The sequence below is a fragment of the Oncorhynchus kisutch genome, linkage group LG7 (assembly GCF_002021735.2).
Source record: "Oncorhynchus kisutch isolate 150728-3 linkage group LG7, Okis_V2, whole genome shotgun sequence".
Classification (NCBI taxonomy): domain Eukaryota; kingdom Metazoa; phylum Chordata; class Actinopteri; order Salmoniformes; family Salmonidae; genus Oncorhynchus; species Oncorhynchus kisutch.
The window spans coordinates 776,052-791,496 of record NC_034180.2 but is presented as its reverse complement, the minus strand read 5'-3'; the positions used below and the strand labels follow the sequence as shown (position 1 = coordinate 791,496).

At 43.4% G+C, this 15,445-nt stretch overlaps 1 protein-coding gene across 3 annotated transcripts in view; it reads right to left on the bottom strand.

Annotated features, from left to right (window-relative positions):
- Positions 1 to 15,376, bottom strand: part of herc3 (HECT and RLD domain containing E3 ubiquitin protein ligase 3) — a 34,068-nt gene extending 18,692 nt beyond the window's left edge. Inside the window, exons 1-13 of one of the 3 annotated variants that reach the window (XM_031828306.1) lie at positions 15,135 to 15,376; positions 13,792 to 14,129; positions 10,475 to 10,634; positions 9,687 to 9,763; positions 9,319 to 9,540; positions 8,977 to 9,068; positions 8,542 to 8,672; positions 8,179 to 8,342; positions 7,164 to 7,237; positions 5,980 to 6,104; positions 5,667 to 5,726; positions 3,916 to 4,027; positions 1,461 to 1,650 (exon numbers count right to left, since the gene is read on the bottom strand). In XM_031828306.1, the coding sequence (XP_031684166.1) occupies positions 1,461 to 1,650; positions 3,916 to 4,027; positions 5,667 to 5,726; positions 5,980 to 6,104; positions 7,164 to 7,237; positions 8,179 to 8,342; positions 8,542 to 8,672; positions 8,977 to 9,068; positions 9,319 to 9,540; positions 9,687 to 9,763; positions 10,475 to 10,634; positions 13,792 to 14,017 (1,633 nt within the window). In that variant the 5' untranslated portion in view covers positions 14,018 to 14,129; positions 15,135 to 15,376. Of the gene's footprint in view, positions 1 to 1,460; positions 1,651 to 3,915; positions 4,028 to 5,666; positions 5,727 to 5,979; positions 6,105 to 7,163; positions 7,238 to 8,178; positions 8,343 to 8,541; positions 8,673 to 8,976; positions 9,069 to 9,318; positions 9,541 to 9,686; positions 9,764 to 10,411; positions 10,635 to 12,179; positions 12,254 to 13,791; positions 14,130 to 15,134 lie in introns of those variants that run through there. The other 2 variants (XM_031828308.1, XM_031828309.1) reach the window with 2 other exon arrangements.
- Positions 15,377 to 15,445: the final 69 nt, after the last annotated feature.

The following is a 15,445-nucleotide window of genomic DNA, read 5'->3' as shown; positions in this document are numbered from 1 at the left end:
GGCTTCTTCCTTGCTGAGTGGCCTTTCAGGTTATGTCAATACAGGACTCGTTTTACTGTGGATATATACTTTGTACCCGTTTCGTCCAGCATCTTCACAAGATCCTTTGCTGTTGTTCTGGGATTGATTTGCACTTTCCGCACCAAAGTACGTTCATCTCTAGGAGACAGAACGCGTCTCCTTCCTGAGCGGTATGACGGCTGCGTGGTCCCATGGTGTTTATACTTGCATTCAATTGTTTGTACAGATGAACGTGGTAACTTCAGCCGTTTGGAAATTGCTCCCAAGGATGAACCAGACTTGTGGAAGTCTACAATTTTGTCTTGGCTGATTTCTTTTGATTTTAATGTCAAGCAAAGAGGTACTGAGTGTGAAGGTAGGCCTTGAAATACATCCACAGGTACACCACCAATTTACTCAAATGTTGTCAATTAGCCTATCAGAAGCTTTTAAAGCCATGACATAATTTTCTGGAATTTTCCAAGCTGTTTAAAGGCACAATCAACTTAGTGTATGTAAACTTCTGACCCACTGGAAATGTGATACAGTGAATTATAAGTGAAATAATCTGTCTGTAAACAATTGTTGGAAAAATGACTTGTGTCATGCACAAAGTAGATGTCCTATTCAACTTGCCAAATCTATAGTTTGTTAACAAGACATTTGTGGAGTGGTTGAAAAACTAGTTTTAAAAATCACTCCAACCTAAGTGTATGTAAACTTCCGACTTCAACTGTAGGTAGGGATAAAGTGACTAGGCCACAGGATAGATAAACAGCAAGAGCAGCATATGTGATGAGTCAAGAGTTTGTGCAAAGGAGGGTCAATGCAGATAGTCCAGGTAGCTATTGATTACTATTTAACTATTTAGCAGTCTTATGGCTTGGGGATAGAAGCTGTTCAGGTTCCTGTTGGTTCCAGACTTGGTGCATTGGTACCGCTTGCTGTGCGGTAGCAGAGAGAACATGCTATGACTTGGGCGGCTGGAGTCTTTGATAATTTTTAGGGCCTTCCTCTGACACCGCCTGGTATAGAGGTCCTGGATGGCAAGGAGCTCGGCCCCAGTGATGTACAGGGCTGTACGCACTACCCTCTGTAGCGCCTTGCGGCTAGATGCCAAGCAGTTGCCATAGCAAGTGGTGATGCAGCCAGTCAAGATGCTCTCAATGGTGCAGCTCTAAAAACTTTAAGAATCCCATGCCAAATCTTTTCAGCCTCCTGAGGGGGAAGAGGTGTTGTCGTGCCCCGCCACGACTGTGTTGGTTTGTGTGGACCACGATAGATCCTTAGTGATGTAGACACACAGGAACTTGAAGCTCTCGACCTGGTGTACTACAGCCCCGTCAATGTGTGTGTGCGTGTGCACGTATGGGTGTCTGTGTGCATGCAATGTACATAGTACATTAACATGTGATTGTGCATGTGTGTGTGCTTGAAATGCAACTATGTTGCCCCCCTACCAAGCACTTTGCTGGGGTTGGCATCCAGGCGGAGTATGGCCATGGCTAGGGGGATGGTGAGGGTGATGTAGTTCTTGGAGTCGTGTAGGGCGGGACACTCCGACAGGATCAGGTAGATCCTCATGGCCTCAACGTCAGGGGGAGAGCAGGGCAGCTGGGGGATCAGCAGGCTCTCAAAACTCTTAGTGGCCTGGCAGGACAGAGACACATGGATGGAGGGAGAGAGAGATGGATACATCATTTTAAAATCATCCATCAAAATATCACCTAACAGCTGTCCATACAACCGGTTCACTGTACATCACAATGCTTGTTATTTTCATTTGCTAATGCAGATGTAACTAAATGAGTATATTATGATATGAGTTAATTAGAGTACCTGAAGTTTTATCAATTTAAACTATGACTGACCGATGGTGAAGAATTGGGATACTTGATATTGACTAAGAAATGTATTTTCAATATTGCAATACTGTACCAAAATGATACAATATATATATATATATTTTTAAATGTCGGAACAAGGATAGCTTTTTACAAAATCTTAAGGATTAGCTGGACTCGGCAAAGGGACAAAAACATCACAGGAAAATGTTTTGGGAGAGGCCTCCTGTGGTTGGCTGGTTGCTAATGCTGCCTGATCTTTATAGAACACAATAAATCAAGTTAGATTGAGAAGCCCCAAAATCCCTAACATATTATTAGTGGGCTAGCTAGCTCTGAACCTCATGACCTCAGTCCAGTAGGCATTCTGCGTGAAACCATCAAAACCCAGCAGAGTATGTGTTGATCTTACTGAGATGATAGTTCATATGTGGCATGGGAATTCAATGCTGTGGCCTATGATACTCTCCAGCCATCAAAACAAAAACGGAGGGGGCGGTGTACCCTGAACACCCCTATTTTACTCTACTACATAGCTCAGTCCAAAGTGCTGCTGGCTAGGTCTAACAGACGCCGTACACTCCTAGAAAAAAAAAAAGGTGCCATCTAGAACCTTAAAGGATTCTTCGGCTGTCCCCATAGGAGAACCCTTTTTGGTTCCTGGTATAACCCTTTTGAGTTCCATGTAGAACCCTTTTCACAGATGAATCTACATGGAACCAAAGGGTTCTACCTGGAACCAAAAAGGGTTATCCTATTGGACAGCTGAAAAACCCTTTTGAAGCTTGTGCTTCTAGTTCCGACCGTGCAGTAATATCTAACAAGTAATCTAACAATTTCACAACAACTACCTTGTACACACAAGTGTAAAGGAATGAATAAGAATATGTACATACAAATATATGGATGAGTAATGGCCGAACGGCATAGGCAAGATGCAGTAGATGGTATAGAGTACAGTATATACATATGAGATGAGTAATGTAGGGTATGTAAACATGATATAAAGTGCCATTGTTTAAAGTGACACGTTTATTGCATTCAATGTTTTATTATTAAAGTAGAGATCTGAGTCAGTATGTTGACAGACAGACAAGGCTTTGTGTCCTTGGACTAAAATATTGCATTTGAGTCAAAACATAAACCATGACTCTGTATGATAGGGTTGACAATGACCCTGTAAAGGGGATTTGTAAATGCCATTATTTCGCTCAGTTCAAATCTACCGGCCTCAGCCATAACACGTTTATGAGTAGATGGATAGAACCAAGTAGCTTGATAGTCAAAATCCGGGGTACATCTCAATTAAATCTAGAATATTTAATGGTGAAACAGCCACGTCCGTTTGCTATATTACAAGTTACTGCAAACAACAGTTTTTTCCCATCAGACATCACTGCACGAGCAATAGAAGAGCACATGTACTTCTTTTTTTCTCATGCAGCGCGACGCTCCTCACGGTGGTGGGGTGGCCAGTGGCGCTCCTTCCCCCTACTGCAGATTCCATCTTTAAAGCTGCAATATGTCACTTTTTGGGCAACCCAACCAAATGTACATATAAATGTGAGATCTGTCATTGTAAGCAAGTTAAGAAGCGGTAGATCTATGTGCACTATTTCTATGCTTTCCGTTTTTAAGTTGAGTTTTTGCATCTTTTACTTTCGGTATTTCAAGCTTCAAATCTGAAAATACCAATATTTGTGGTTATGGAAAATATATTTCACAGCGGTTTACACTATACTTGCTTGTTGTGTCACGTAAACTAAAATCATGCAAACTATTTGAATTTTACAAACCAGGAAATGGCTGAGCGATTTCTACATACATACATAGGCACCTTTAGTGCCTAAAGTGTTTTCTCCTCATCTCCTTTCCTTCACCTGCTCCTATGTGAAAGAACCAAAGATCCTGAAACTCAGTGGTCTCCATTCATATTGCTTTTCACTGTGTTTTCATATCAGTACAGATGATGGAAGGAGGCCACTTTAACTATGCATACCCTGGTTTTTGAGCATAGGGAGGGTCCCGCTTTCATGTATTGGGATAAGACATGGTACACAAGAGTCGTTACCTGCTCCAATAGTCTGGCGAAGGGCGGTTTACTGAGTGTCTCAAACAGCAGGCGGACTGAGTTGAGATCGATGCCAGGGACTTTAGGGTTGGTCTTAAAATGGCTGTCATCACTGGGGGAACAAACAAAGAACAAAATATCCTTTAAGACCAAACCCCCCCCAAAAAATTACCAAACAGAAAAACCCATGATAAACTACCCAGACTTTTCATCACTTTTAACTGTGGCGCTTAAAAGGGAAGTTCCGCTCAAAATACAGAACATCCCTTTAAAAACTCATCAGCAGAGATATAAATAAACAGATGGACTAAATCCATGAATTTGTGTAGAACCATTGATGAATAGAATACACAACACGTTCCTCTGGGTTAGATAGAGTCTCTAGCTTCTGTTCTAACTGGGCACGTGGCAGTTGTGTGAGCTCACTGCAGGGTATAGAGCTCTAAGACCTAAACAGAAACACACATACCTAGGGATGAACAGGGACCATATATTAAGTCTAGTCAGAGCCTCCATGTATTTAAGCCCATTCCAAACCACATTCACTGCTTTATCTTGTGAACTCTGCCAGGGGTGTTGTGTGTGTGTGTGTGTGTGTGTGTGTGAGTGAGTGAGTGAGTGAGTGAGTGAGTGAGTGAGTGAGTGAGTGAGTGAGTGAGTGAGTGAGTGAGTGAGTGAGTGAGAGTGAGTGAGAGAGAGAGAGAGAGAAACACCACAAAGCTTGTGAACTCTGCCAGGGGTGTTGTGTGTGTGTGTGTGTGTGAGAGAGAGAGAGAGAGAGAAACACCACAAAGCCCAGAAAACTCAAAGGCATGAAGGACAGCGACTATTTACAGACAACCTCCAGATATTGATAAAAAATTATAATAATTCAGCCATAATAAACCAGATTAGGCTTTGTGTGACTGTTTGGTAAACAGAGACTCCGACCGGAACGATAAGCACTAACAAGTAGAGAGGCGTTATGCTAGCTAGGGAACAGTGCTTCTGTACCCACCGGAATCAGGCAGCTTTGTGGTATGCCGTGTGTGTGTGTTTCATACTCTAAGGGTCCAAATTGAGACAATTAGTTTTAGGAACACCGTGCAGACGTTCTTGGGCGGCCCACATGATGCCATCACAAATGAGTGACCTCTACAAACAATAACAGATGTGCGATTGGGAACATAACATACTACCAGCAACACATTGTCAGTTTCTCTCCCTCTCGGTTGAGCTAATGGCTAAACCTGCCAGTGTTTTATATAACTGTTAAATCCAGTAGGTTTTAGGACAGGCTGCTTTAGCAGAGAGGGCAGGACATACAGTAAGGTGCTTATTGGTCTTCTCTAGTCTAGAGGACACCATTACGCTGATGGGCTCGGAACTAGGGTCGTTCCCATGAAGTGATAGGCATCTGGCGGAGAATCAGCACAAAATGGCCACCCCTCCCTCATACACGCCATCTGCGCTTTATCTCCGCACGGATCTCTAATGGAATCTCTGTGTGTCTGTACAGTGTGTCTAGATAGGAGTATTTCCCTGGAGTCTCTTCCCCGAAGGTCAGCAGTTCTGAATTGTAGGCACATGATGGGAATGAGTGTTGGTCGGACAAGGACATTAAGGACATGATTTTGTCCTCTGAACGCTCTGCCTTTTCCCACAAGACATAAGAGAGAGACACCGGGTGTGACTCAATACTCATAGGCTTCCTTTCCTGGTCTCCTTCCAAACAGGTGAAAGAACAGGATAGGCTGTCGATCAATGCTCACCTCTCATCCAGGAAGCTGGCGTTCCAACAGGCGGTGGAAGACAGCAGGAGAATGACGTCACTAAAAGCAGAGGGAGACCAAGACATAAATGCAGGAAATGATATCAATCAATTGAAACAAGATCAAACAGATACCAGTCTTCAGAGTGGTATAGAGCTTCCAGCTGCTGAAGCCAAAAAGGGTCACCACAGGATCATCGTCCTGCTAAAAGAAATGTCAATCTCCGCATAGGAAACGATAAACAATTGTTCACAAAAAAATATTTTCAAGACAAATCAATAGAATCCCCAAATAACTCATATCGCTGACTTACTTGGTGATAGTGGAATCTGTGTTGTCTAGGAGTTTCATCCTCCACGTATTCAAACTGGCATCATTTATCAAAGAGATGCTTCTACTGATGTTAGTGACGCGGAAGTCTTCAGGAGGGGTGGAACTCTGTAGAGGAGAGAAGGGGGTCAGGGGGGAGTCAAGGTAACGTAGCACATCAGCTAGTCGGCTACATTTAGCAACGATATTCTCGATAGCGCTTCCACTGTAGACATTACAAGGCTATCCAGAGATGTGTTTTGGGTTCATTCCCTTTCCTACTTGCAGATAAAATAAATACTCTGAGAGGTCCAAGTACATTGTAGAGAGAGTATCTATCTGTGTGTTGGTGTTATCAAGTCACATTCCTGGCAATCAACAGGAGGATATCCGTTGTAGACAGATGTAGCCTACTTGGGGTGCATCACAGTAATATCTCATTCACTACTTCCCACAAATCTAAAAGCACTGGATTGGTGGAGGCATCGGCTAGAGGGAGTTTCCACCATATTTATTACACCAGTCTTTTCTTTCGAACCAGTGAAGGGAAGTGAACAGGTGCACATTCTGGGAGGTAGGACAAATAATTGGGACATAGCCTTGGTCTTAGATCTCTCTGTCCAGAGCAGAGACCATCCAGACATTCTAGCTGGTCAATAACTGGAGCAACAGCTCCACTTAGTGGCAGAAAACTAGAACTGGCTCACTTAATGAAAACACATCAGCATCCTTCCTCACTACTAGGTCTATAGCAGAGCTCTCTAACCATGTTCCTGAAGAGCTACCGTCCTGTAGGTTTTTACTAAAACCCTAATCTAGTGCACCTGATTCTAATAATGAAATGGTTGACAAGCTGAACCAGGTTAGTTCCAACTGGGGTTGGATAAACAACCTAAAGGAGGGTAGCTCTCCAGGAACAAGGTGGAGAACCCTGGTCTAAAGCATATTCTTCCCATCCCTGAAAGAGAAAATTGAATGTCTTTCAAATTCAATGTCTGAGCCTGTACTCATAAAGCGTCTCAGAGTAAGAGAGCTGATCTAGGATCAGGGCCCCCCTGTGCATGTGATCTTATTCATTATGATCTAAAAGGCTAAACTGATCCTAGATCACTCCAATTCTGAGATGAATTGTACTATTACATCAGTTAATGACCAAAAGCTGAGAAACGATTATGTGAAGTACTTTACCTTTTCATCTGAGTACAATAGGAAGTTATGGTCCCCTCCACAGTTGATTTTTGTAATGGCATAATGATCAGGCCCTAGAAAGATGAAAGGAGAGGGTAGAGTTACTGACTGTTGGTTTAAAAATCGGCTAGCTCAACAGCATTGTGGTGACTTACGGGAACAGTTTATGCTTATAGGAAATAGCTCCTGCGTGAAGTTTCCCCTTGAGAGAGATCAAGGATCAGCTTCCCTTCCTCCCCCAATTCTAATCTTAACTATTAGTGGGGGAAAAATGCTAATCCAAGATCAGTGTCTAGGGGCATCTTCGCCCTACACAAAGCATTTTCCAAACTCCAAAAGGTGCATGTTTTGGTTTTTGCTCTAGTACACAGCTGATTCAAAGAACCAAAGCTTGATGACGAGTTGATTATTTGAACCAGCTGTGTAGTGCTAAGGCAAAAAAATGTGCACCCCCTGGGTTCCCCAGTTTGGGAAACGCTGCCCTACACCGAGAAGCTCCCTAGATTTTGATTTAGTCCACTAGATGGCAGGAAAGCAATACAAGCTAAGCAATCCGCCTCAAAGACCATCAATCAGTGTGTTAAACACTGAGAATCCTGTTTCATAGACCTCTAACTCACTCACAACCTAATACAGTTCACTCTACAAACATCCGTGTTGCTGAAATAATGGCAAACATTTTACCACATGGGGATATTTTGATACTATTTCATTCTTTGAACATTTAATTTATCCCATTCATAGACTTTTAATACGCATGGTTAATATGATCTTTCTCCCTACAGTCATAGTTTTATATACAGTACATTATATGAATCACTGAATAAGCTGTGGATGTATCTGAACAAGTCCTTGCACTCGTGTGCCTGTTCCATTTAACGTCCTATGCGTTCTCTTGTCTATTCTGACTTGCTCCTACAACAGGCCGGACATTTTCCTCAAGCAAGAGCTCCCTTATTCTGCCTTGCCTCATTTCCCTGCATTCTCTTCTTCCCAACTGGAGTCATCCAGTTACCTGACATATGACGAGGACTTCCTGTGAGCCTTCCTGTGAGGCTGCTTTTGACAGGAAGTGGGCTTTTGATGTCACCTCGTATCCCTGTGCCCAGCTGACCATTGGTGTTACAACCGAAAGCATACACCAGACCGGAGGAAGGCACAAACGCCAGGGTGTGGTGTCTGAAACCGAGACGGAGAGGATAGAAAGAGAGTATGAGGAATCTAGGACAGAGAAGGCAAGTAGTCATACCATAACTTACCTGATGTAAACCTGTACTGTACTCTATTATACTGCTATGCTATACTAAGCTATGGTTTGCTAGGCTATGCTTTGCTTTGCTAGGTTATGCTACGCTGACCAGGCTACGTTGTGCAGTACCTGCCACAGGCAATCTGGGAAACCTCGCTGCCCATCAGCTCCTGCACCTGTCTGGGTAGAGGCTCGTTGTTGGTGGAGTCATGACCCAGTTGACCACGAGAGCCGTCCCCAAACGTAAACAAACCCCCATCCTGTCAACCAAACACAGAGCGAGGCTTCAATTACAATAAAGGATGTGAGAAGGAATGCTGAAGGACAGTCTGTCATAGCTCGATACAATTCCACATGCATATTCCTCACCCTCCAAAACAAACAAGAGAATTCTTCAAAGGCATGAACACATTCATGGATTAAAGGTTTTACGAGACAGCAGGTCCTTTTTCAGTACTGTGCTTTCTCAAAACCCACCATCATCTGAAGACTATATGAGAGCTTCATCACAAGACTATGAACACATAACAGACAGATACGCAGGAGGACAGTTGTGTTCCTCACCTTGGTGAGGGCAGCTGTATGCTCGTCCCCACAGCTGATATAAACCACTTTTTGGGATCTGAGGAACTTGATGTGGCAAGGGACAGACCGGTCTGTAGAAAGGAAATAAAACACACGCGCACATATTCCGTGTTACCTTCAGAACATCACATTGCTTTATATGAAGGTCTGCTTATAAACTGCTTACAAGCCATCATTCATTTAATCACATAATCGGAGAAACGATTGGGCATTTGGACCCATATAGCAATGGGTCTGTAGTCCAACAGGCTTCATCAGTCTATTGGGGTGCATTACTTCTCTCTTCGTATGTCTCATCGACGTATAAGTTAGTTAGCCTACCCTGTTTGTCATTTAACCCCAGCTGTCCGGCGCCGTTCTTGCCCCAGCCGAACACAGCTCCGGAGAGGGACAGGGCGAAGCTGTGGTCTCCCCCAGCGGTGATCTGAGCCAGGGGGATACCTGACAGAGACTTGAGGGGCTGGGGAGACAAGGTGCTGGGCTCTCCCTTCCCCAAACCCAGCTGACCGCTCGAGTTCTGGCCCCACGTGAACAGCTGACCGTCTGGGAGAGAAAAGAGGGGGTTAGCCTAGCATTAGCCTGGCATTAACCTGGCATTAGCCTAGCATGAGCTGTTAAGCATGTAAATTGGTGTGTAGCGCTACAGTATCAGTGGTAGTGTGAGGTGTTGCTGTTGGCTTCATTCTCACCTTTAGAGAGTGCGATGCAGTGCTTGTTGCCACACATTATTTGAGAGATGCGATGCTCGCACAGCTTCTTGATCAGCCTGAGAAATACAGGAGATGCATTGAGAATGCAAGGCCAATGCCTGAACAACTATGCAGTATTTGGCAGATTTTAACCAACTACATACAATGTACAGTTAGCTTTACAATCCCTGTATAATCAACATCTAGAACACCGTACGTGTTGTAGCCTTTGTAACCCTCCCAGCAAAGTACAGTATGAAGATGGGCAGAAACTGCTTCTTAAATAGAAATCACAGATGACACTGTAGGTGATGTCATGAAGACGTTGGCTAGCTAAGCCCATGTGCAGAAACCCGTCATCGGGTCGAACGGTCGTCTAGCGCCGAACTGTGCATGTGCAGGCCGTCAAATCAAACGCACTCCTTCGACAAAGTTGTTTTGATGAAAATCAAACGTCAGTTTGGCATTTTCACGAGGTTTGAGTAATAACATGTTTAACTACTGAAGACATTGGCTAGCATCTCAGGTTGTGCATTTAGATTTCGAGAAAATTAACCACCAAGAATTTCTCACTTCTCTCATTGACTTCTCAAACCCAACCTGGTCTGTTTCGTAAGCCTTCCTGGAAGTCTCGCTATGTTGCGGGTCTGGTTTTTAAAAAAGTCTATGCCCGTAGCATTTAGCCATCATATGCAGTTCTCACAATTCCATTGGTTTTCATGTACCTCTTCCAGTAGGCTATTCCTCAGCAAAGCTTCAATAATGTATGTTCTAGCATGCTGGGTCACCTGGGGATTGGGACGGTCTCCTCAGCGGTCCCCAGTCCCAGCTGGCCCCCTCCACCGGCCCCCCAGGCAAACACCTGGCCCTGCTCATTCAGCGCCATGGAGTGGGCCTGGCCGCACGATACCACCCCTATCTTCTGGGTGTCCAGGGCCACCACCAGTTCTAGAGGGTGAGGAGGAGGGATGAAGGGGGAGGGAGGGGAGGGTATGACAGACTTTAGCCAGGCTCTCTAGAAAGACTAGTATTTAGAATGAACGATCCACATCTACAAACGCACAATCTTAATTTGATCACCCGGTTGTTTCAGGAAAAGTCCTGCACGGCAGGAAACACAAACTTGCAGTCTATTCAAGGATTAAAAAGGCTTCTAAAGTTTATAATTTACACTTTAAAATGTCTGACTTTATTTGCCCTAAAAATGTATCAACCACTACAAAAAAGCGGCCATTAATTATAACCCACACAAAAATTCACATTTCCGGTTGCTGCAGGATTATTTTCCTGCTGTGAGAAACTGGTTAAATTAAGATCTTACACCTGTACCAGTTTTAGGACTGGTGCATCTTAGACTATACTGTGGATGAGAAAATGAAGTATCTTTTCTCAATGTATCTTCTAGTCTGAGCATTCTAGAATGTTATGCTAGGCCTTTGTCAGAAAGCCTTAGAGACCAAACCAACTTCAAGTATTTAGTGTGGATACACTATCTGACCAACCAACTTCTGGAATGTCCCAGTGCTTTCTAACTATCTAGCTCCACATTTCATTTTCACTTATCATGAAGGCATGTTAGGAAGAAATTAATGCAAAATAAACAGGGGTTAATGTCAGTCATTACTTAATATTTTCAATCACTCTTGGAGAAAAATACTTATTTATTATTTTAAAAAACAATATGTTTCAGCATTAGGCCTATAGATTTCATCAGACTGCTTTGCTTTCAAATTCAATTATTTAATTTCTATCTTAAAAATGATGTACCTTAACATTATACATTTTATCTCAGAACTTTAGCAGATATAATTATAGTTAAATATCGCCTGAGAATTGGAAGTCAAGAACACGTGTGTGATGACTAAATAATGCACCCCAACAAGTCTCCTCCTGCCGTGCCTCAGTTCCTGTACACAAATCTGTGTGGCCGACCATGTAGCCTAGAGAGTGGTTGGGTGGTGGTGGTGGTGGTTTGCATGCGATATAGCTGTGAGCAGCAGCTTCATAGGAATGCAGGCACGCACAGCACAGTAGAAACCACTCATAAGATGAAAGGAGAAAGATATTTCACAGCATACAGTATTGTACTGCAGCATCATACAAACTACCTGTGTATCAGAAATATACTATTATAGGGCATTGAGTCTCAAAGTCTTATATGCCAGCAGCACACCACCCTGCATCTCACTGCTGGCTTGCCTCTGAAGCTAAGCAGTTAAGCAGGGTTGGTCCTGGATGGGAGACCAGATGCTGCTGGAAGTGGTGTTGGAGGGCCAGTAAGAGGCATTCTTTCCTCTGGTCCCCGCCCAAAATATCCCAATGTCCCAGGGCAGTGATTGGGGATATTGCCCTGTATAGGGTGCCGTCTTTCGGGTGGAATGGTAAACGGGTTTCCTGACTCTCTGTGGTCACTAAAGATCCCATGGCATTTATCGTAAGAGTAGGGGTGTTAACCCTGGTGTCCTGGCTAAATTCCCAATCTGGCCCTCATACCTTCATGACCACCTAATCATCCCCTGCTTCCAATTGGCTCATTCATCTCCCGGTAACTGTTCCCCAAGTCGTTGCTGTAAATGAGAATGTGTTCTCAGTCAATTTACCTGGTAAAATAAGGATTACATTTTTTTTTTTCTTGTTTTGATAATGGATTATTTACAAAATAACAGATTGGCTCTGTTTAACATTGAAACCTTAAAAACGGGCAATCTTCAGTTGCTGCATCCATTTTTGGACTTACATTTTGGACTGTAAATTATACATAGACCTACCCATTGATTCTTGAAAAATATAACTTATAAATTAGTCATGAGCTTTGTGCAACTGTCAACCCTCATCAGATCCCAAAATATTAGCTTGTTTTATTCCAATGTTTGCAAACATTGGAAATGTAAACAAACACTGTATAGACTCTAAACATGCTTAAAACTATAAGTTGAATATGTTGGATGGTCAGTCCTTTCATACATTGCTCTGCCTATAATTTTGAGAGCATTTAAATATCTCCAGGCCCATTCCTCAGATTTTTACCAAAATAGAGGTGGGGTGTCTTGGGGTGTCTCCTTTGTTTTTGTTTCAACTAAGGATTGACGCTTTAAAGGGCTAATTCATTCAAAAACATTATTTCAGTATTTTGTCCATTAGTCAGTCCACTGTTAATATAATTCCAAAAAAGTTAAGACTGATCACTTTCAGTACAGAGAAAAAAACTGTATCCTTGCCTTTGCGTATGGTAAAGCTGGTGTTATCGGCCCAACTGGATAATAAATAGGCCTATTAAATGAGAAGGTGCTCTGAGAATGACTGGTGGCAAAGGGAGTGCTTCCAACAATAATCAACGTTTTGTGATAGTTTCCAGAAGCAGTCGTCAAGTGTATGGTTGTATGGCTAAACATAAATATGACCCTTACACACACACACACACACACACACACACACACACACACACAGCAGATCATTGGTGCCTGAGATCTCATTAAACAGCCATGTGAGTGACAACACACTCCTGAGTCCTAGAAATAGTGCTTCTCCAACCTATCAACTCTCCTGGCTTAGCCTAGGAGCCAGTGAGCTACCAGTAAGGATTCATCCCAAATGGCTCCCTATTTCCTTTATAGTGCACTACTTTTACACTGTAGAAGTAGTGCACTTTATAGGAAATAGGGTGCCAATTGGGACATACACTAAATGTCATAAATAACATGAGCTTTAAGATTGTCATACCTCCTTCCTCCCAGGCATTATCCCTCTGTTTAGTAAATAGAACCTAATCCACCATGAATTCATATAGTCTGCATTGCAAAAGTGATTAAATGCTACTGTAGTATTAAGGAGGTGGGGTCTAAACAAACGTTGTGACACAGGTATAACGTTTCATTATAGTAGAGAACAGTAGAGAACAAATCTGCTCATTGGCAGATTTCCCTTACACATTAGAGTTGCAGCCAAGTACAATAAGATGTAATATCCCACTAGATTGGGCATTCAGTATAGCAGATTTTTTTAATCCACCTACAATATCAACAAACACAGGTTGTACCACAAATAAACATCAAACAGTGTTAGCTAACATCTGCAGATTGCTAATTGGCTGGTACTGGCAGCTTACCTGGTGAGTCCCCCGGCTTGTCGTGGCCCAGCTGCCCACAGCGGTTGGAGCCGCACGTGTACACTCTCCCATCACGCAACAGGAATAGCGAATGGCGCCCACCGCACGCCACCTCCTTCAGGCCACGCCCATTGAACGCCTGGCAGCTCCGGGGTTCGTACACTGGGTCCCCCGCTCCGCCGATACCCAGCTGGCCCTCCACAGTACTGCCCCAACACAGCATCATGGCTTAGAGTGGGAAGGAGGGAAGGAGAGAGTGAAAGACAGGAGGGGAAGAAGGAGGAGAGCTTCAGGCTAGAAGGCGGCCCTGCCTTCTCCCCTTGGTGTAAATCACAAGTCTGGAAGGGAGAAACAGGGGAGAGGAGGAGAAGAAGTAGGGTGTCAGATGGTAGTAAGATCACATCATTGGCCCTTACAGTGCACTCATCATCTGATATGTTGGATCATGTTTTAAAAATGAAGTGAGGCTGGGTAAACACTCTGCTGGGGGTGGAGCCTGTGTGACGTGAGCAGTGAAAAGATAAGGTGGAAGCACCACCAGCTTGTTTAAATAAACCCAGTGCCTCTGTAATCCCTGTTTAAGCAGCACCAAACTGTCCTGCCTTAACGCAATCCACTCCCAACGTGCGTGCTATGGACAGAGTTAGCCAAGGTGAAGGCAGAGAGAGACTGCTCTAAAGGTTCGGTGCCCTCTTGGGAGTAAACATGGAGACATGGGCCCCTCCTTTCCTTAGAAGTCAAGTGGCACTTTCAGTTTACAATCTGTCATGCTCAGACAATACACATCATTCATTCTGCATGTGTCATAGTTACCTATGTGGATTATTGCTAGATAGAGGCCTTATGGATGATGATAGTTGTTGTGATGGTTACGACAGAAAGAGGGTTACATTGACAATGAATGAATATGCAAGGGATGATTCCGAGCTTGCGCTAGCAGATGGATGTACTTTGGCTGACGTAAGATTCCAACTATTGCTCTATGCGTACATCCAATATCGTCTGGACGTGACCACCAAATGGCTCTATAGCTACTGTATATAGTTAGCTATAGCCTATAACTATGTAAAATAGTTACAGTAGCTAGTCAATCGTGTCAACTCCATCGTATTCGCTAGCGGTCGGTAACTGGCTATACGGATAAAAACGACAGCTAACGGGTAGGGCTTAACGAGATTTACAAATGCGTCCATTTCGCAGAATACTAGCAAGCTTGCCATATTTAGCCAATCTAGTGAATCTATCTGCATTTCACAGACTCTTCAACGTTCAAATATAGAAATGTAATCAATTGCACAAAACGTAGCTACGTGATTTAAAGCAACAAATAGCATGTGTTTTACCTGTAGAGATGCATTCCTGAATTCCACTAGCTGGGCGTTTCGATAATAACAAGGAAGTTGTGATGTAGGTTGATCCTCTTCGTCACTCAACATGTGACTTTGGGTTTATACTTCTATACCCACAAAGTCAGAGTCCACAGCCATAAAAATGCAGTTTGTTCTTCATTTAAGACTCCGTTAGGCATACGTTTATCAGTGCTGGTAGGGTAAGGTGTTACATCACATTTTATGAAGAGACATTTCAGAAAAGGGCGGGGTTTATGACTTTGTGGTTATTTAATCTAGTGGCGGGCATGACTGGTGTCAGCAAA